This window comes from Lutra lutra, chromosome 7 (genome assembly GCF_902655055.1).
Source record: "Lutra lutra chromosome 7, mLutLut1.2, whole genome shotgun sequence".
NCBI lineage: Eukaryota > Metazoa > Chordata > Mammalia > Carnivora > Mustelidae > Lutra > Lutra lutra.
This window is the reverse complement of record NC_062284.1, coordinates 117,374,693-117,395,065: the sequence shown is the minus strand read 5'-3', so window position 1 is coordinate 117,395,065 and position 20,373 is coordinate 117,374,693. Positions and strand designations below refer to the sequence as shown.

The window sequence follows — 20,373 nt, the reverse complement described above, 5'->3', positions numbered from 1 at the left end:
GCCTCTCTGCCTACTTGTGATCTCTGTCTGTCAAATAAATAAATAAAATCTTAAAAAAAAACAAAGGCTTTGGGGGAAAATATATTTGTCCTTGTTTTCATTATATTCATCGGAGATTTTCAAGCAATCTGTATATTTCTTCTGAGCTTACTCTTTTGTTAGCATTTGCTGGATGACTATCTTAATAGTACATTTTATTTTATTTGGGGAGTTACGTGTGTTTAAATGCCTTTATATGAACTGAAGAAATCAAATTATCCCTTATCCCAATGACAGCTGCAATGTGGTACTCGTTATAAAAGGGAAAGATTCTTTCCTTGGGTCATATGAAGTAAATTTCTCGAACAGGCTACATCTGTCAAACTTCGAAAGGACAAATCAGATCCATAAAAAATAAAGATCATTACAACAAACCAAACCTTTTAAAAAGGGCAAGGGAAAAAAAAATAAAAAGGGCAAGGGATGTATCTAAAAAAATAAATAAATCGGGGCGCCTGGGTGGCTCAGTGGGTTAAGCCGCTGCCTTTGGCTCAGGTCATGATCCCAGGTCCTGGGTTCAAGCCCCACATCGGGCTTTCTGCTCAGCGGGGAGCCTGCTTCCTCCTCTCTCTCTGCCTGCCTCTCTGCCTACTTGTGATTTCTCTCTGTCAAATAAATAAATAAATAAATCTTTAAAAATAAATAAATAAATAAATAAAATAATTTTAAAAAATAAATAAATAAAAAATAAAGCAAAACCACCCAGGCTGTTTAATGGCTAAATGCAGTATTTTACCTGATCCAAGTGGAATTGAATTAAAAAAGATTATTATTTACATAGGATTTTACCTCTCCAAGTCTGAACATAGAGAAGGTATTTGAAAAGAGTATGGTGCTACTGGTTTTCCACGTGGAGTTAAAAAGACTATGAGGGGTTCTTGCATACTATTAGGGGACCTTACCAAGTCATCTGAGGAAAGATACAACTTGATTATTTCTTTCTTTTGGGGGATCCCTTGGTTATCACACGTAAAGTGTTTCTCCATATCACCTAAATAATACAAAAAACACATATATCTTAGGTCACTGATAGAAGAACTTCCATTAAAAGAATCATATTTTTTAAAGTGACAAAATAGTTTTAAAAGAGTAAGAATTATAATTGTATATTTTAAATTCAGTAGTGAACAAAAACCAGTTCTTGACTCATTTCTAATATTTTTTAAAAGTTTTCAACAAACTTCATTATCCAGATGCAAAGTCAATAAGAACTTTTTTTTTTACTTTACATGGTTCTGAAAGATATATATAAAACATTCCATCCAAGAAAAATAGAATACACATTTTCCTCAAGTGCACACAGAAGACTCCCCCGGCTAAATCACACAAGAAGAGACATAACAAATATAAAATCTAAGAAGACTGAAATCATAACAAGTACATTTTCTGGCCACAATGGTACAAAACTACAGATCAATGATAAAACAAAGCTGGAAATTCTGCAATGTATATATTAAATAGTTCTTGATTCTTAAAGTCCTTGGTGAGCACAGAAAAGGAACAGGAGTTAGAGACTGAAGAGAGAATTTGTATTTTAATAGAGAACTATTGATAGGAAAGTGACTACTCTCCCAAAAGGTTGGAGAAGGGGTTGGGAGGAAGATCCCTTCTCCTTATCTTGATCTGAAGTGAATCTCTTGAGGAAAGCAGAGTTGGATTGTGTGAGGTTTTATGCATTCTGTCAATCTCCATCTCAATGACTTTAGGCTAAAGCCCAAATTCCAGCCAGGTATGCAAGTAATTCTGTGACATGAACCAGTTTCCTATCTTTCTAACATACTTTACTTCTTCTATACCTTCATTCTGGCCAAACTGAAATACTTACTGCTCCCATCACATTATATGATTACCTATTTCCATGACTTTACCGTCATTTACCCTGATGTTGTCTTTGTAAAATCCTCTCCCCCATGAATGCATAGACACAGATTACTCTTTTTGGGGACCTAGATTGATTGCCCTCTTTTGTGCAAAGCTTTCCCTGACCACCCTCTCAGGTGGAAGTAAATGCTCCCTTCTCTGAAATCTCATAAATTGGCCTGTGACTCTCCAATCTGAGATTATACCCATCTCTGTGTTATATATTCTCCAGTAGAACCTAGGACTCAAGGTTACCCTTGAGTTATCCCAGGACTCAAGCATTTCTGCAACACGCCTGTGAATTGAAGATAGCCTGAATCCTTCTCTTCCTTAGTCAGTCAACAATTTTTTTAAATTAAGCATCTACTATGTTCTAGCAGATCCAGTCCAAAATGCTAGAGAATCTAGACAATTTGCACACATGGAGGTGAACTGCCTTGTCTTATTCCTTTTACAAAGCATTTCCACCATAAAAGTCCTACTGGGTAATTTAATCAATGTATTACTTTCAGAAAACTGTCTTCAGCCTCAATCTTTTAGCCTTATAATTCAGTTTACAATTCATACCAGATGTGACCATGTAGGAAAAAGCGAAAAAAAAAAAAAAAAGCTATTTTAATTTATTAAATAATTCCAGTTTTTCAAATATGAAATGCTCCTTAAGCTTTAAATATTCTAATACTTATAAGTGATGAAATTCCATAACTAAGGTGTCTATGTACACAACTTAATAACAATAGGTTCATGGCAATATTAGAAACCTCTGGACAAAACACAATAAATAATACCTGGGAAAAATTGGAAGACAATGTAAAGAAGTACCAAAAAATATATTTTAATTGTTAGTGAGGAAGGGAATAAAGAACTCCTACGAGAAAATAGAGTATAAGAGTCTGAAACTTACCTTTATTATATATTATTCCTGATGAAAAATCAAGTATGTTCAAAAGTAAAATTATAATACATAAAAGTAGCAATTCCATCTATTGAAAGAAATAAGAATTATTTCTGTTCAATCACTTTGAACATATTTTTAGTTCCTTTTTCTACAAACAACTACATAGTAAAGAAGTCATCTATTCCTTCAAGTTAAAATTATTTCCTTTTTTGTGACAATGTAACAGTTGACAAAGCTCTACATTTACTTCCTACTTGGTATTAAAGACATTTATAAATATCACTATTGCAAACTAAAGAGCTGTGGCTCTGGTTTTTCTTCAGTGTGGACAGCTGTTGGGAGGTGTGATCAATTCTACAGCTGTGTAAAACAGAGCCTGACTTGAAAAAGACTGAGGATGGTAGAGCTGTACCTCGATCAGACATTCTGCCTGCATTCATTTTGAGAGAGATAATCCACATGGGTTCTGAGCCTCCCTGCGTGTTCTCCCCGTGTGCCAAGCATGCAAAGTCCTGGACACTTTTTTTACCCAGGCCCTTTCTCAGAGTTGTGTTTGTGGCAAGAAACCTTGAGGGATGAAGGGGACCTGGGTGGCTCAGTCAGTTAAGTGTCTAACTTTGACCCAGGTCATGATCTTGGAGTTCTGGGATTGAGCCCCATGTCCAGCTGTCCGCTCAGCAGGGAGTCTGCATCTCCCTCTCCTTCTGTCCCTCCCACTGCTTATATTCTCTCTCCAATAAATAACATAAAATCTTTTTAAAAATCCTTGAGAGATGAGGTAACATCTCCCTTGGACAAGAGGAGCATAAATCTGGTAAATCTCCCAAGCTCAGTGTTCTTCCCCTATAATTCACCCCACTGTGTGTATAAGCAAGCCTCTTTGACAGGCTGGAATGTGTTCCCCTAAAAATTGATCTGTTGAAGTCCTAACCCCCGGTACTCAGAATGTGGTCATATTTGGAGATAGGGTCTTTACAAAAGTGGTAAGTTAAATTGAAATCATTAGTGTGGGCCCTGACCCAATGTGACTGGTATCCTTATAAGAAAAGGAAATTTGGGCACAGACAAGTGCAAAGGGGAGATGATGTGAAGACACAGGGAGAAGACGACTAAGGAAAGAGGCCTGGAATGGATCCTTCTTTCTCTGTCCTCAGAAGGAACCAACCCTGCTAGCACTTTGAACTCAGACTTTAAGCGTCCAGGAGTGCGAATCAATAAACTTCTGTTGTTTAAGCCACCCAGCCTGCGGTATTTTGCTGTTGTAGCCCTACTAAGCTAATGCAGCTTTCCTGATGGATAGCTGCTCCATGGCATTGGGGGGACATGGGGAACTGGAGTGAGCAGCATGCTGAAACTCTGGCTACTGCTTTTGCTGTGAGTGATTAAGTCCTTTGTCTCTGACCTAGGAGTTCTTGTCTCTTTTGCCAGCATCCAAGAAACAGTAACAGACTGACTTGCCAGATGTAGGTGAAGCATAATCCCAATGCTGTGTGGCTCCTGACAACTACTGAGTAAATTCAATGTAACTGATGTTTTTCCTCTCTCAAAATGGCTTTGCTTTATTCAATACATTTAGCCAACAACATAAAGCTCAAACATTCATTGGACTTTTTAAATTGGTCATCTTCAGCACATGGTCAGGGAAGAACTATGGTGTCTTTTTTTTTTTTTTTTTTTGGTCTCCTAAGAAAACAGTTTCACAAGGTAAGACTAAACAAAAGTAGAGCAAAACTGTATGAGCATGGTGCTATGCTCAATTACATTTTTGGTGCGAGAACGAATTTAACATTAATTGGAGAAGTCATCACAGTCAAGCTGAAAATAGTGCCTTTGCCAGGAAAATCTTGTATTAGTTCGCTAAACGTTCACATTAAATGACATAACACCATTAAAAGAACCCATCACTTTTTCTCGTCCCTAAAAAAATGGATCTAAATGCATTTGTGCTCTAGGGCTCCAGGATGGATGACTTATTTTTACATTATCCTTAGAGCTGTTCGAGTTCAGTTCTCATGAAGACATACAAAAAGATCTCTAATTTCATTTGAGTGGATTTGGTTGTATCTCTCTTCAACCCAAGAACTAAAAACCTACTTTAAAAGGCTTTTAAGTGCTTTTATTAAGGGCAGGAAACCTGAGAGAGCATAACTGAAGGGAGAGACAGCTAAGGAAGGACGTTTGGGCTCTCTGTGGATCTGCTAGTAGCTACACATTCCCTGGTTCTAGTAATTCAGCCCATATTCATTCTTTTTTCATTTAGACATGGAAAGCACTTTAGAGTTAATATATGAGACCCAAAGTTACATGTCCAAAGTCCATCACTAGCTAGTAACAGAGCCAGGCTTACACCAAGATCTCCCAATTCAAGAGATTTAGGCAGCTTACCAGGATGCCACAAAATGAAAATTCAAAAACACAAAGATGTGAAGGATTTGAGTAGATTTGACCTCTCACCAAAACTGCTTAATGCTTCCCCCACAATTCTCTTGCATACTTTCATCAGTCTCATGTTCTGCTTCTTCAGTATCACAAGTTTGCTCAATTTTGTACCACCTTCTTTCAACAACCAACCGTCTCCTGGTTAGAGAGGAGGCACTGACTTTGGCCTAAGATTGGCTCTGTCCATTAGGATGTTTGATCTTTGGAAAGTTACTTAACTTCTTCATTCAGTAAAATAGGGATAACAGCTACTTCACGGTGTTGTTTTGAGAACTGAATGAGTAACATACTTCAGACATTTAACAGCTGCTTTACATAGACTCAGCAATTGATAAATACTAGCTCTGAATCCATGTCTTGATGAACTTGATGAACTTATCCTCACCCCACTCCTTACTCACTCTATTAGCAGTAAAATTACCTCCAGTTACCAATCGCATTTAATAATGATGAATTCTATATAATGGCCATATGTAAGTCACATATCTGGGTATTTCTATTCTCTAGCGCCAAAAAAAAAAAAAAAAAAAAAAAAAATTGAGAATTGCCCCCAAAGAAGGAACCTACCTTTTCCACCATCTGATTCATTTTTAGTCACTCTGTTATAGACTAGTGATTATCTTATCGATATCTGTTGCACTTTTCTTTTTCGTATTTTCCCAAGCTTTCTTCCATCCAGGCTGCGAAAGAAGACCCAGGTCTGAGGTTTCAGTTTACTGGTTTAGTAGTCCACTAACTTTGGTAACAGCCAATCAGCTGCTACCAAGTACAGAAGCAGGCTTAGAAAATCTAAAGGTTAGGCAGTTGGAATTTCCAATTAACTGCCTCCTTCAGAGTACCAAAGGTCATTTTCTCTAAAAATCTAAGGGGTGACGTTTCTCCAAACCTAACATCTTTAATACATCTGCCAGGAAGGCTCAGAAATCTACATATGACTATTTTCAAAATCCAAAAATCCTCAATGGGACTACTGAGTGTCTGAGGAAAAACATAAATGCTAAAAAGAAATGCCAACTACGTATCATGAGGTTTAAGGGAAGAAAATCTGTTAAAGAGAGCTTCCTAACTGTGTCTTCAAGGAAGATTGGGACTTTAGAAAATTAGAGAAGACCTTGTTGACAGGGTAAGCAGGATAAGTAAACCCACAAAGTCCAAGGATGAGAATGAGCCATGTATGTGTGGGAATCAGCAAGACCAAGTGATCTGCCAATCTGTTCTCTGTGAATGTCCCTTGTCTGGTTGATTATATCTACGTAGGCTGCCTTTGGCTTTGACCCCAGACTGAACCTGTGTGACTTACTAAGCTCCCTGACAAGGCATGAATGGTCACAGGAGCTAGCAATTTCTTTAATAATGATGATAAAACCTGTCTTACACTTGTGCTCTCCTGCAGACATCCTTTCAAAAGGCCACGTAGAATCTGCTAATGTGTGGGTTTTATCTATTCCTGGAAGAGCCTGTATAAGAAACACTTTCCTTAGGGTGCCTGGGTGGCTCAGTTGGTTGAGTGTTCATCTCTTGGTTTTGGCTCAAAACCAAAATTCCAGTGTCCTGGAATTGAGCCCCAGTTCAGGCTCTGTGCTCAATGCAGAGTCTGCTTGAGACTATCTCTCTCTCTCTTCCTCTGTCCATCTACACCCCCGTGCACACACACACATACACACACACTCTCTAATAAGTGAATGAATCTTTAAAACAAAACAAAACACTTTTCTCTTACCTTTTCTTGTGACCTTGACCTAAAGAAGAAAGTTATTCCTCAATCTAGAATAATGTGCGTAACTCAATGAAATGTTTTTTCTGTAATAGAAAGTCATTAGAAAACTGGGCTCCTTTTTGTTGCTGGTTTCTGACGACAGAAGGTGATGAAGTTTTCTTCTGGAAGCAAGCTGTAATTTCTGGTCTCTGTAGCAACTCTGTGGTAAGCTGCTTCCCTGGACTGCATCAAAATAGGAACGTCTGAGCAGGGTTGTAGCAGGGTTGTATACGCTGATGGCCCTCAAGAAATTTATGAAGCAGGTGACATCGCCCTCTTTTCCCCCAGCAACACCTTTGTTTCCTTTCCCTGTTTGTTCCCATGTAACGCTTCCTCCCCCAAATGAGTAATACTTTCCTTCCCTAGAACATAAGCATCTGCTTCAGTCAGACGTACTGATGAATTAACTTTGAGGTGAATGAGTGCCAAGAGAACTCCCATGGCAGGTGATTTACCCATAACAGTGCAATGAAAGATGTTTTTCCCCCAAAACACAAGTCAGGCACTGGGTATCTAGTTAGGAGGTTTGGGAACCAGGGAAGGTGTTAGTTAGAAGAAGGATCACTATTTTTTTTCTTCGTAAATTTTTTTCTGATTATAAAAGTGCTCATAATGCAAAACTGGAAAAATACAAACAGGTACAGGGAAATTAATTACCTATAAACCAACAGTCAGGGCGCCTGGGTGGCTCAGTGGGTTAAAGCCTCTGCCTTCGGCTCAGGTCATGATCCTAGGGTCCTGGGATCGAGTCCCACATTGGGCTCTCTGCTCAGCGGGGAGCCTGCTTCCCCTGCTCTCTCTGCCTGCCTCTCTGCCTACTTGTGGACTCTGTCAAATAAATAAAAAAAATTTAAAAATAAAAAATAAATAAACCAACAGTCAGAAGCACTGCTAACATTTTGACACATTTATTCAGTCTGTTCCCTACACATTTATAATTTCATGTAGGATCCTTCTGTATGCAGCTTTTCAGTCATTGTTATGCTGACTGTTCTCTCAGAAGTAATTCAAGTATTCTCTCAGAAGTTTTCACAATTACGTATCCAAAATAACAATACAAAATTTATTTAAACAGGGGCACCTGGGTGGCTCAGTGGGTTAAAGCCTCTGCCTTCGGCTCAGGTCATGGTCCCAGGGTCCTGGGATCGAGCCCCACGTTGGGCTCTCTGCTTGGCGGGGAGCCTGCATCCGCCCCTCTCTCTGCCTGCCTCTCTGCCTAATTGTGATCTCTGTCTGTCAAATAAATAAATAAAATCTTAAAAAAAATTTATTTAAACATAAGACATTCAGCTGTTTTTTATATTTTTCTGTTATATATAATGTGGTAATAAATGGTCTTAAACAAAAATCTGTCCCTATATTCAAAATGTTTTCTTAAGATATGAATATACTGAAAATTCCTGATCAGGTTGGCAAACTGCTTTCCCAGAAAATGCAGCTTAGAATGAAATATAATCTATAATAATTGGGTAGGCAAAAAAGTATCTCAATTTTGCAAGATGGTGATATTTTATCATTTATTCATTTATTTGCTGGAATACGTCTACAAAAATAAATTTTCCTTCAACAACCATCTGGTTACTCAGAACTACAATTCCTAAGTAAAGGTGAATTAAATGCCTCATTCCTTCACTTACCAGTTTGAAAATAATGACTTGATTTTCCAGCATCTTCACAGAAGCAATCATTAAGGTTTGTTTTTAGTGTCAATATGAACTCAAAGGATTTGATATAAATATTTGAGGATTTTTTACAACTGAATTTCCCTGTATATTGTCCCCCCAAATCACATAAATATGGAGAATTAATAAAACAACCTTAGAGCAAATAAGAAACAGAGATTACTAACAATTTCAATTTGCATATAAGTAGAAAAGCAACATCTAAAATCAGAAGAACCGGGGCACCTGGGTGGCTCAGTCAGTTAAACGTCAAACTCTTGATTTTGGCGCAGGTCATGATCTCAGGGTCATGAGATCAAGCCCAGCAGCAGGTTCTGCTCTTGGCACAGTCTGCTTGATATTCTCTCTCTCTCTCTCTCTTTTCCTCTACACTTTCACCTGCTGTGTGCACTCTGTCTCTCTCTAAAATAAATAAATCTTTAAAACCAGAAGAACTGGACTGAGTCCACACCAGAAATATTCAGGTAGAGACTTCATGGAAAAGAAAAAAGAACAGCAGGAGTTTGCACAGTTAGAATACAGAAAATGTCGCTAACAGAGTCCTACCAAAGAGAGAGGATAAACTAAGCACAGGTTTGAGAACTGGCAGGTTAGAGCACTGGCTTGAAAGTCTTCATGCAGTTTTAGGAGAATAGCATTGTGAAGAAAAGGTTAGATGCCTTGGGAGGTGGAGGAATCTCTTGGATGTGTGATGGTGAAGAGAAACAACAAAGCAAGGGAAATTAAAGGTCTTACAGAAATAAAAGAGAACCACAAAATTGGGAAACACACTGATCCTACCCCCCAGAATTTCCATCTACTTCAAAACTGAACATCACTAAAACAACAAAAGAGGATGCTTTTGATTATGAAACCTACTTAGACACTCAACTCACACCCCCTACTTGAGGCTGGTCCAGATAAAATACCATGTTTGACAATGAACACAAAGTGGCAGGCAACATCATACAAAGCTGTTAGAAGACAGAACATGGGAATTCAAACATTTCAGCAGATGAAAATATTCTCCCTGCCAAAAGCAACAAACAAACAAGAAGTAGGAAGGAGAGAAAACTGTAACAGAACACTCTAACCAGAATTAAAATGTTAAAACAAGAATTTGCACATTAAAACAAAAATCACCTTGAGTAATATGTTTGAAATAACCCAAAATAGAAACAGAGGGAAAAAAAACTGGATGGTGTGAAAGGAGAGTTGACCAAACTCAGGAAATGGAAAAAAAAAAAAAGACAAAATAATCTCAGAAATATAATAAGGGTCACAGAGAAGAGGAAGGAAAACTATCAAGAGAACAAAACCAAAAATTTTAAATGGTAAAATCATTGGAAAAAAAGTAATAAATATAGATAATGGGCAAAGAAAATTCAGCATATGTTCAAAGCAAAAGAAAGGCACAAATATACGGACTGAAATATCAACATGAAAAATCAAAACAGGCTCATATCTGGTCACACTTGATGAAATTTCAGAACAGGGATAAAGATGCTTAAAAACTTCTGGAGAGCAGCTCCTTCTCCATCCTCCCTGCCCTAGCCCTCCCTGCCAGTGGCTCCCTTCCAGGCTCACTGCCAGCTGCCTCTTGCTGCGGATCTGGGTGTCCTTGGCCACCTGCCATACAGATGGGGCTGTCCATGACGAGCACATCATGGAGACTGAAAGTGGAGGAAGAAACTGTGGAGTACTTGAATTTATCTTTATCAGAAAAGAATCTGGAATCTGAGTGCATGCTGATCTCCCATTGACTTCTGTACTATTACTGTACCCCATCAAAGGGAAGTAGGGTTTGGTTAAAATTCAAATCAGGAACTTGTCCAATGATCACAGCATCCTCTAATACCAACCACTGTCTAGGCTTCCTTAGAAGAAGTCACCTGACAATTGGATGGTTCAACAAGATGGTCCCAAGAAAGTATCTTTGGAGGCAGCTGGATTTTTATCAGCCACTGGAGTGTTTATTAAAAAACAAAAACTGGAAGACATTGGGAGATGGAGAGGAGAAGTTGTAAGGGCCTATTCAGCCAGAGAGGCCCCACCCCAGTTGAACTGCCATTTTGTTGTAAAACTTAAATTGACTCTGCACTCCCCCCCCACCCCCGCCAGGGGAACTTACTTAAAAACAAGTCCTGGAAACCAGTCCCAGGTAACAAAGTCCAAATACAAGGGTGGGTCAGGCCAGGTAGAGGTATTCAATCAGTGGGGGCACATACTGTCTCCTAGCTACCAAGGAGTATGGGCCCCACCTTTTGGGCACCTTTTGGGTGCCAATTCTAACCAAGGTGATAGGCTGTTTCAAATGTCTACTAGGGTAAATTGTAATTCAATTGGTCACCTAGCATGACTGTGCAGCTTTCTCTGTGTGTTACAATTTCGTTGGCCACCTGTGTGTGGCCAGGCCCAACCACATGGCCTTTGCTCTATAAAAGTTAGTCTGTGAAACAGAGAGGGGTTGTCCTCTCTTGTAAGAGGTGGGCCCCAAACATTTGGTTTGATTCTTGATGCTTGGCACAAAATAAAGCTTTGCTTGACCTTCGTTTTGTATCAGTCTCGCTCCTTTAATCACGGACCCATTATTGGGGGACCCAACAAAGTGAGTTGGGGGAAATCAGAGGCAGAGATGAACCATGAGAGACTGTGGACTCTGAGAAACAAACTGAAGGTTTTGGAGGGGAAGGGGTTGGGGGGTTGGATAAGCCTGGTGGTGGCTATTATGGAGGGCATGTATTGCATGGAGCACTGGGTGTGGTGCATAAACAATGAATTTTGGAACACTGAAAAATTTTAAAAAAAAAACAACAACCAAAAACAAAAAATCTTTGAGAGACATTCCCACTACAAGGGCTGGCATAAATCCTATAAGCAGTACTGGATGACGGAAGAGACAGAAAAATGCTTTCAAGGTCCTACAAGAAAAAGAAATGATTTTTCAACCTAAAATTCTATAATCCATCACACAAGGAAGTATCAGAACAGAATGAAGACATTTAAAGACATTTTTACTCAAGTGGAGTATAATGAACATGTCATATTTTACTCAACGGCAATCCCACCAGTCTTTGCTAATAATAATTTGTTACTTTTGGGCACTAATGGACTCTGTGTAGTCTAATGGGACCACTAATCCAGATTCCCTCCCTTTCCATAGCCAGGAGGCAAGTATGTGACCCACACCAGAAAACAAAATGCAATAAAACAAAAGAAGCAGGTGCTCCTTTCTTGGACTGGAAATCAGTGCAGCACAAGAAGACTGACAACGGTGCAAGTCTATTCCCAAGCAAACAAGCAAGCCAGAGGAGCACTTTTTGCGTTACCTTCCCTGGACCTACCTGATACTCTTCTTTTTCTTAAGCCCGAGGCTCCTTGAGTCTGTGAGCACCCTCTTATCCTTCCAATAAATTCCATTTTGGGTAAGGGGTGAGTCTATCTACTTCAGTATGTAACTGACACAGCCAGGACTCAGAGATTTATACCCTCTGCCTCATTCTTAGAAGTTGTTTGAGGACATACTTGAAGAAAACAAAAGACATGGATCCAGAAAGCATGGAATCAATCCAGAAGAATGGTGAAAGGTGAGTCCTGGGATGACAAGTGGGCAGAAAACCGGGAGGGTGAGTAGTCCAGACTGGAAAAGGATCATGGAGGTCTCCAGATGGGAGGAAAAAAAATAAGAAAGAAAGGAACCCCATGAAGTATAAAGTATGACTAAGAAGGCAGAAAGCTTGCAGATATTAAAGGCACACTATTCTTATCTTTCATAATAAACGGCAATCAAACGAATGTGTGTGCACAGACACATAGTTATATATGCCTATTTACACAGACATATGCAGACAGAGCAGTAGATACCTAACAGCCTGACAGCCGGATAGATACAATTTCCTGTTCATTTGGTTTCTCTGGTTGAACTCTGATAACAGTCATAATAATGTAAATGCCATTTCTTGGTTTCCACCATTTAAACTCAACTTACTGACAAAGCATAGTGTGGCAAATCAAGAAACAGAGAAATTAGCCTATTTTGGAAGATTATGGAACTGGAGGGGATAATCACTGGAAGAACACAGACACTGTTAAAAGATGATGCCCCTGGAGAAGGGGGTTACGACGAGAAGACTGAACCTGCAACCATGGCCTTTCATCATCAGTGTTTCAGTACTACCTTGCCACCACATGCTCGTGGCTCTCCAAATAAAAGAACATGAACATTTGGGCAGCTTTCAAAAAATATACATTCTCCTTCCCACTGGAGACAACATGTATTAGTAAAGACCAGGAACCCTGTGGTTACATTTCCCCTCATTCTTATGCTTGTGGTCACTGTTAATCTGTATAATGGTTTTTCTCATTTGTTTTATAACTGTGTTATTTATAAAAGTTACTTAGCCTCTGTAACCCTCAGTTTCCTTATCTGAAAAATGGGGATAATCATGCTATTTATCTGACACAGTATATGAGTGTGTGTGTCTAAACCCATTCCCTTTCCCTTACTTAAAGTGGTTTCCTATACACCCTGTTATGCCTTCTATTTTTAGCCTGACGATCCATCTTGGAGCTCTCTCCTTGGAGCTGTCCTATTCTTTTGTAGTGGCTGTTTTTCGTTCCGTCACTTGGGTCCACATACTTTATAAAACCAGCCACCGTTGATAGTTCAGTCATTTCCAATCTTTTTCTATTACCAAGAATCTTCCTGTCCATGTGTCATTTCATGTCATTTCACAATGTAAGTATAGCCGAAAATACATTTCTGAGAGTGCAACTGTTCAGTTAAAGGAAATGTACTCTTGGAATTTTACTACTATCCAGCGGGCCGTCACAACTGTTGTGGAAATGCACACTGGAGCCCAGCATGAGTGCCAGTCACCAACTAAGTGCTGTCATGTTGCGGAAAAGATCACAGTGTCATTGCATTTGCACTTCTCATATTGCATTCTTCCCTTTTTTCTAAACTGTCATAGGTTTTGCCCATTTTTTTTTCTGGACAATTGAGTCTGTTTTTCTTACTGAGTTATAAGCATTTTTATATGTTAAGGGAATCAGCCCTTTGTCTGTGAGGTTAAATTATAAAAAATTCCCCCATCTATCCATTGTCTTTTGATTTCTTTTTATGGAGACGTGATTTTTTTTTTCTTGTCGTTAAGTAAGTGGATTTTCTTGTTGATCTTCTGCTAATTCATGGCTTCATTTTTTTTTTTTTTAATGTGACTTCTTTGATTCATCTGGAAATCATCTTGGTATGATCTCTGCAGTAGGGATCCAACTTTCTTTTGCAGATGGCTACTCAGTTGTCTCAATACCATTTACTGAATAATCCCTTTTTTCTCCACTGTCTTGAAAAAAAAGACTTTTATTTAATTGTTGTGTCTTGGGTCTGTGTCTGGGTTCTCTAGTCTGCTCCTCTGAATTGTTGATTCACTCATGTGCTGGTAGTTCATTATTATTACTGCAGAACACGTTCTTATTTTTAGTGCAGTTAGTACTCTTTCATTAATCTTCTCTTTTCAGAATTCTCCTGGTAATTATTCCTTCTTTGTTTGTCCACATGATTTCTAGAATCAGTTCGTCCCAAACAAAAAACAAAACAAAAAAACACCCTGTTGGGGCGCCTGGGTGGCTCAGTGGGTTGAGCCTCTGCCTTTGGCTTGGGGCATGATCTCAGGATCCTGGGATCGAGTCCCAAGTCAGGCTCTCTGCTTGGCGGGGAGCCTGCTTCCCTTCCTCTCTCTCTGCCTGCCTCTCTGCCTGCTTGTGATCTCTGTCAAATAAGTAAATAAAATCCTAAAAACAAAACAAAACAAAACAAAAAACCCTGTTGCAGTCAGATCAACCAAAGGAGAGTTGACATTATGCAGATGTTAAAATTTCTGATCTAAATGTGGCAACGTTTAAGTCTCTTTTTTGTTCTCTCCATGGTGTTTTACGATTTTCTTCATGTGGATTCTTCCTATTTCGTGCTAAGTCTACTTCTGTCTTTTCCAACCCTCTGCAATGGTATCATTTCTTCCATTGCTACTTCTGTTTCTTGTTTGAATATATAAAGTTCTATTTCTGTGCTTTTTGTCTTGGTAATGATTCTTTACTGAATTATCCCACCACTTGACCTTTTAGTTGATTCCTGGGGTCTACAAATATTGGTTTAATCTCCCTCATTTGCTTTTTCTTATATTTATTACTTAAATTCAATTGATTAACATATAATGCAGCATTCATTTCAGAGGTAGAGTTGAGGGATTCATCCGTCCTTTATAACACACAGTACTCATTCCATCATGTGCCCTCCTTAATGCACGTCACCCAGTTACCCCATGTCCTCACTGCCTTCCCCTCCAGCAACCTCAGTTTGTTTCCTATGATTAATCTCCTTTGAAATGTTTATTGTTTACCATTTATTTCTACTTCAATCTAATTGCCATGGCCCATACCTCCAGAACAAAGATAACTATAATGGATTGGTCCTTATCTCACACCTGGTTACAATGGGAATGCTTCTAGGGCTTCTTTACCAGGCATGATATACCCATTAGCTTTCTGCAGGTTGTGGTTTTTGGATTCTACAGTTGCTGACTTGGTACCATCATTCAGTTTGGATGGCTCTGTTTATCTCAGTTCACTAAATCCTCGCCTACTGATTTTATTTTATTATTTTTATTGTTGTTTAATAATTATTTATTATTATTATATTTTATTTAAATTCAGCTGGTTAAGATACAGTGTAATATTAGTTTCAGGTTACAAATAGTGATTCCACACTGCTATACAGTATCTGGTGCTCATCACAGTGAGGGCATGCCTTAATCCCTATCTCCTATTTCACCCATTCCCCCACCCACTTCCCATCAGGTAACCATTAGTTCGTTCTCTAGAGTTAAGAGTTCACTTCTTGGGAAACCTGGTGGCTCAATTGGTTAAGCATCTGACTCCTTCAGTTCAGGTCATGAACTCAGAGTCATGGAATTGAACCCCATGGTGGGCTCCTTGTTCTTCCCACTGAATCTCTGCTGAAGAGTCTGTCCCTCTCCTTCTGCCCCTCCCCCTGCTCTCTCTCTCTAAAATAAATTTAAATATCTTTTTTAAGAAAAGAGTCCTATTCTTCCTTTGCTTCTCTTTTTTTCCACTTTGCTTGTTTTATTTCTTAAATGCCACATATGAGTGAAATCATATGGTATTTCTTTCTCTAACTTATTTTGCTTAGCATAATACTCTCTAGCTCCATCCATGTCATTGCAAATGGCAAGATTTCGTTCTCTTTTATGGCTGAGTAATATCCCATTGTGGGGAGTGTGTGTGTGTTTGTGTGTGTGTGTGTATACTATATGTATATGCCCCACATCTTCTTTATTCGTTCATCAGTCAATAGGCACTAAGGCTGTTTCCATAATTTTTGCCTAGTGATTTCAAATCCAGACTCTCAGAGAGGGAAGAGGCTTGATGGAGAGTCAGCAGCTATAAGGGATGGTGGTGGTATATAAGAAGACTCTGAGACAGACCACTGACATCAGGACCTGAGCTGAAACCAGGAGTTGGATGCTTAACCAACTAAGCCTCCCAAGCGCTCTAAACTGGGTGAATTTTATAGATGGGACCCCTGGGTTCCTGGAGTCAATATTCAGACTAAAACATGACTATTAGGGAATTTACTGGGGAAACACATTTCCCCAGTAAATTCTAGACCTTCTAAATCAATTTATCTTCAGTTCTTAAAAAGATCTTAAAAATAGGTAAAAAAAAAAAGAGAGAGAGAGAGAGAGAGAGAGACAGCTCATCTACAAAGAAATAATTAGAGATTCATTCTGAACACCTACAAATCCAACAGGAGATTGAAGAGAAGAAGAGCAACAATTCTAGAAACAGAAAATCGACCAATTTCTGAAAGGTAGGACCGGCGGAGAAGTGAATCCAAAGCGACGGGAAGATAGACCGTGGGGGGAGGGGCTGGCTCCCAGCAAGCAGTGGAGCAACGGAGCACAAAATCAGGACTTTTAAAAGTCTTCTCCACTGAGGGACATCTCTCTAGAGGCTAAACCAGGGTGAAGCCCACATGGGGACAGCGTGGCCTCAGGTCCCGCGGGGTCACAGAAGGACCAGGGGTGTCTGAGTGTCACAGAGCTCACAGGTATTAGAGTGGGTAAGCCGGCTACAGAGACAGAGCCAAGGAGTGAGCTCTCAACTCGGGGTTACCTTGAACCATAATCCGTGGCACAGGCCACTGCTCCATGAGTGGGGTCCCCACAAGATCCAGGGAGACCCCCCTGGAAGAGCTCAGGGATCTGCGGGGTTTGGAGACTCCAGGTGGAGCTGTGTGCCAGAGACAGAGACGCTTGTTCACAGGCTGGGTGAGCTCAGAGCACAGCCAGAGGCCAAGGCGACGGGAGTGATTGAGCGCTCTGCTTTTCTCTGAGGGCGCACTGAGGAGTGGGGTCCCCAGCTCTTGGCTCCTCTGGGCCGGAGATTGGGAGGCTGCCATTTTCATTCCCGTCCTCCAGAACTCTACAGAAAGCAAGCGTTCAGGGAACAAAAGCTCCCGAAAGGATGCCTGGGTGACTCAGTTGGTTAAGCAGCTGCCTTCAGCTCAGGTCATGATCCCAGCATCCTGGGATCAAGTCCCACATCGGGCTCCTTGCTTCGCAGGGAGCCTGCTTCTCCCTCTGCCTCTGCCTGCCACTCTGTCTGCCTGTGCTCACTCTCACTCCTCTCTCTCTGACAAATAAATAAATAAATTAATTTAAAAAAAAACCTCCCAAAAGTGAACCCGAGCAGATTACTTAGCCCGGCCCCTGGTAAGGGCGGTGCCATTCCACCTCCAGCAAAGACACTTGAGAATCACTACAAAAAGCCCCTCCCCCAGAAGATCAAAAAGAAATCCAGCCAAGACCAAGTTCACTTACCAAGGAGAACATCGGAATTCCAAAGGAGGAGAAGCAAAGCATTGAATTCATGGCTTTCTCCCCATGATTCTTTAGTCTTGCAAAGTTAATTTTTTTTAATTTTATTTTTTTCTTCTGCTAATTTTTTTTAACTTTTACCCTTTCCTCTTTTAACGTTTATCTTAACAATACCTTTCATTAAAAAAATCTTTTTTGAACATTCATTATTATAGTCATATTTTATCCTTCATTGTATCCAACTTTATTTTTTGTAGACACCTAGGGTTTTTTTCTTCTAAAAAATTTGGGGTACAACTTCTTCTAATAGATCAAAATACATCATAAATCTAGCACCAGGCTTGTTCTAGTCTCCAGCCCAAGCTAATTCTCTCCACTTTCTTTTTCTTTATTCTCCCAACCAACTTACTAACTCCTTTTCAGAAATTTTAAAAAAATCTTTTTTTAATCTTTATAATCATATTCCATCCCTTCATTGTGTTTACCCTTATATATGTTTTTCATTCTTTAAAATTTTGGGAGGTAGTTTCTTTTAAGAGACCAAGACATTCCCAAAATTAAGTGGGTGACCCTGTTCTAGTCACCAGTCTAATGTGTATATATATTTTCTTTTTTATATTTTTTCTTTATTTCTTTTCTTTTTAAAAATTTTTTTCTTCTGAACTTCTTTTTACCCCCTTTCTTCCCCCCATGATTTGGGGTCTCTTCTGATTTGGTTAAAGCACATTTTCCTGGAGTCTTTGGCACCCTTTTAGTATTTTATTTGCTCCTTCATATATTCTTATCTGGACAAAATGACAAGGTGGAAAAACTCACCACAAAAAAAAAAAAAAAAAAAAAAAAAAAAGAACAAGAGGCTGTACTGAAGGCTGGGGATCTAATCAATATGGACATTGGTAATATGTCAGATCTAAAGTTCAGAATGATGATTCTCAAGGTTCTAGCCAGGCTAGGAGGCTAGAAAAGGCATGGAAGATATTAGAGAAACCCTGTCCGGAGAAATAAAAGCCCTTTCTGGAGAAATAAAAGAACTAAAATCTAATCAAGTTGAAATCAAAAAAGTTATTAATGAGGTGCAATAAAAAATGGAGGCTCTTGGGGCGCCTGGGTGGCTCAGTGGGTTAAGCCTCTGCCTTCGGCTCAGGTTATGATCTCGGGGTCCTGGGATCGAGTCCCACGTCGGGCTCTCTGCTCAGTGGAGAACCTGCTTCCTCCTCTATCTCTCTCTCTGCCTGCCTCTCTGCCTACTTGTGATCTCTCTCTGTGAAATAAATAAATAAAATCTTTTAAAAAAAATGGAGGCTCTTACTGCTAGGATAAATGAGGCAGAAGAAAGAATTAGTGATATAGAAGACCAAATGACAGAAAATAAAGAAGCTGAGCAAAAGAGAGACAAACAAATACTGGACCAGAAGGGGAGAATTCGAGAGATAAGTGACCCCATAAGACGAAACAACATTAGAATAATTGGGATTCCAGAAGAAGAAGAAAAAGAGAAGGGTGCAGAAGGTATACTGGAGAGAATTGTTGTAGAGAATTTCCCTAATATGGCAAAGGGAACAAACATCAAAATCCAGGAAGTACAGAGAACCCCCCTCAAAATCAATAAGAATAGGTCCACACCCCATCATCTAATAGTTAAATTTACAAGTCTTAGCGACAAAGAGAAAATCCTGAAAGCGGCCCAGGACAAGAAGTTTGTAACATACAATGGTAAAAACATTAGATTAGCAGCAGACTTATCCATAGAGACCTGGCAGGCCAGAAAGAGCTGGCATGGTATATTCAGAGCACTAAACGAGAAAAACATGCAGCCAAGAATACTCTATCCAGCTAGGCTATCATTGAAAATAGAAGGAGCGATAAAAAGCTTCCAGGACAAACAAAAACTGAAGGAATTTGCAAACACCAAACCAGCTCTACAGGAAATATTGAAAGGGGTCTTCTAATCAAAGAGAGACCCTAAAAGTAGTAGATCAGAAAGGAACAGAGACAATATACAGTAACAGTCACCTTATAGGCAATACAATGGTACTAAATTCATATCTTTCTATAGTTACCCTGAATGTAAATGGGCTAAATGCCCCAATCAAAAGACATGGGGTATCAGAATGGATAAAAAAACAAAACCCATCAATATGCTGCCTACAAGAAACTCATTTTAGACCCAAAGACACCTCCAGATTTAAAGTGAGGGGGTGGAAAACAATTTACCATGCTAATGGACATCAAAGGAAAGCTGGGATGGCAATCCTTATATCAGATCAATTAGATTTTAAGCTGAAGACTATAATAAGAGATGAGGAAGGACACTATATCATACTCAAAGGGTCTCTCCAACAAGAAGATCTAAGAACTTTAAATATCTATGCCCCAAACAAGGGAGCAGCCAACTATACAAACCAATTAATAACAAAATCAAAGAAACACATTGACAATAATACAATAATAGTAGGGGACTTTAACACTCCCCTCGCTGAAATGGACAGATCATCCAAGCAAAAGATCAACAAGGAAATAAAGGCCTTAAATGACACACTGGACAAGATGGGTATCACAGATATATTCAGAACATTCCCTCCCAAAGCAACAGAATACACATTCTTCTCCAGTGCATATGGAACATTCTCCAGAATAGATCACACCATGGGTCACAAATCAGGTCTCAACATGTACCAAAAGATTGGGATCATTCCCTGCATATTTTCAGACCACAATGCTCTGAAGCTAGAACTCCATCACAAGGGAATGCAAGCTGGTGCAACCACTCTGGAAAATATGGAGGTTCCACAGAAAGTTGAAAATAGAGCTACCCTATGACCC

The 20,373-nt window shown here is 39.5% G+C and overlaps 1 protein-coding gene across 1 annotated transcript in view; it reads right to left on the bottom strand.

Moving 5' to 3' along the window:
* The window catches only part of CATSPERB (cation channel sperm associated auxiliary subunit beta), a 123,431-nt gene extending 115,729 nt beyond the window's left edge, over positions 1-7,702 (bottom strand). Inside the window, exons 1-4 of the mRNA XM_047739116.1 lie at positions 7,650-7,702; positions 6,957-7,175; positions 2,804-2,882; positions 942-1,030 (exon numbers count right to left, since the gene is read on the bottom strand). Coding sequence (XP_047595072.1) covers positions 942-1,030; positions 2,804-2,882 — 168 coding nt within the window. The 5' untranslated portion in view covers positions 6,957-7,175; positions 7,650-7,702. The remainder of the gene's footprint in view (positions 1-941; positions 1,031-2,803; positions 2,883-6,956; positions 7,176-7,649) is intronic.
* Between the last annotated feature and the right edge of the window lie 12,671 nt (positions 7,703-20,373).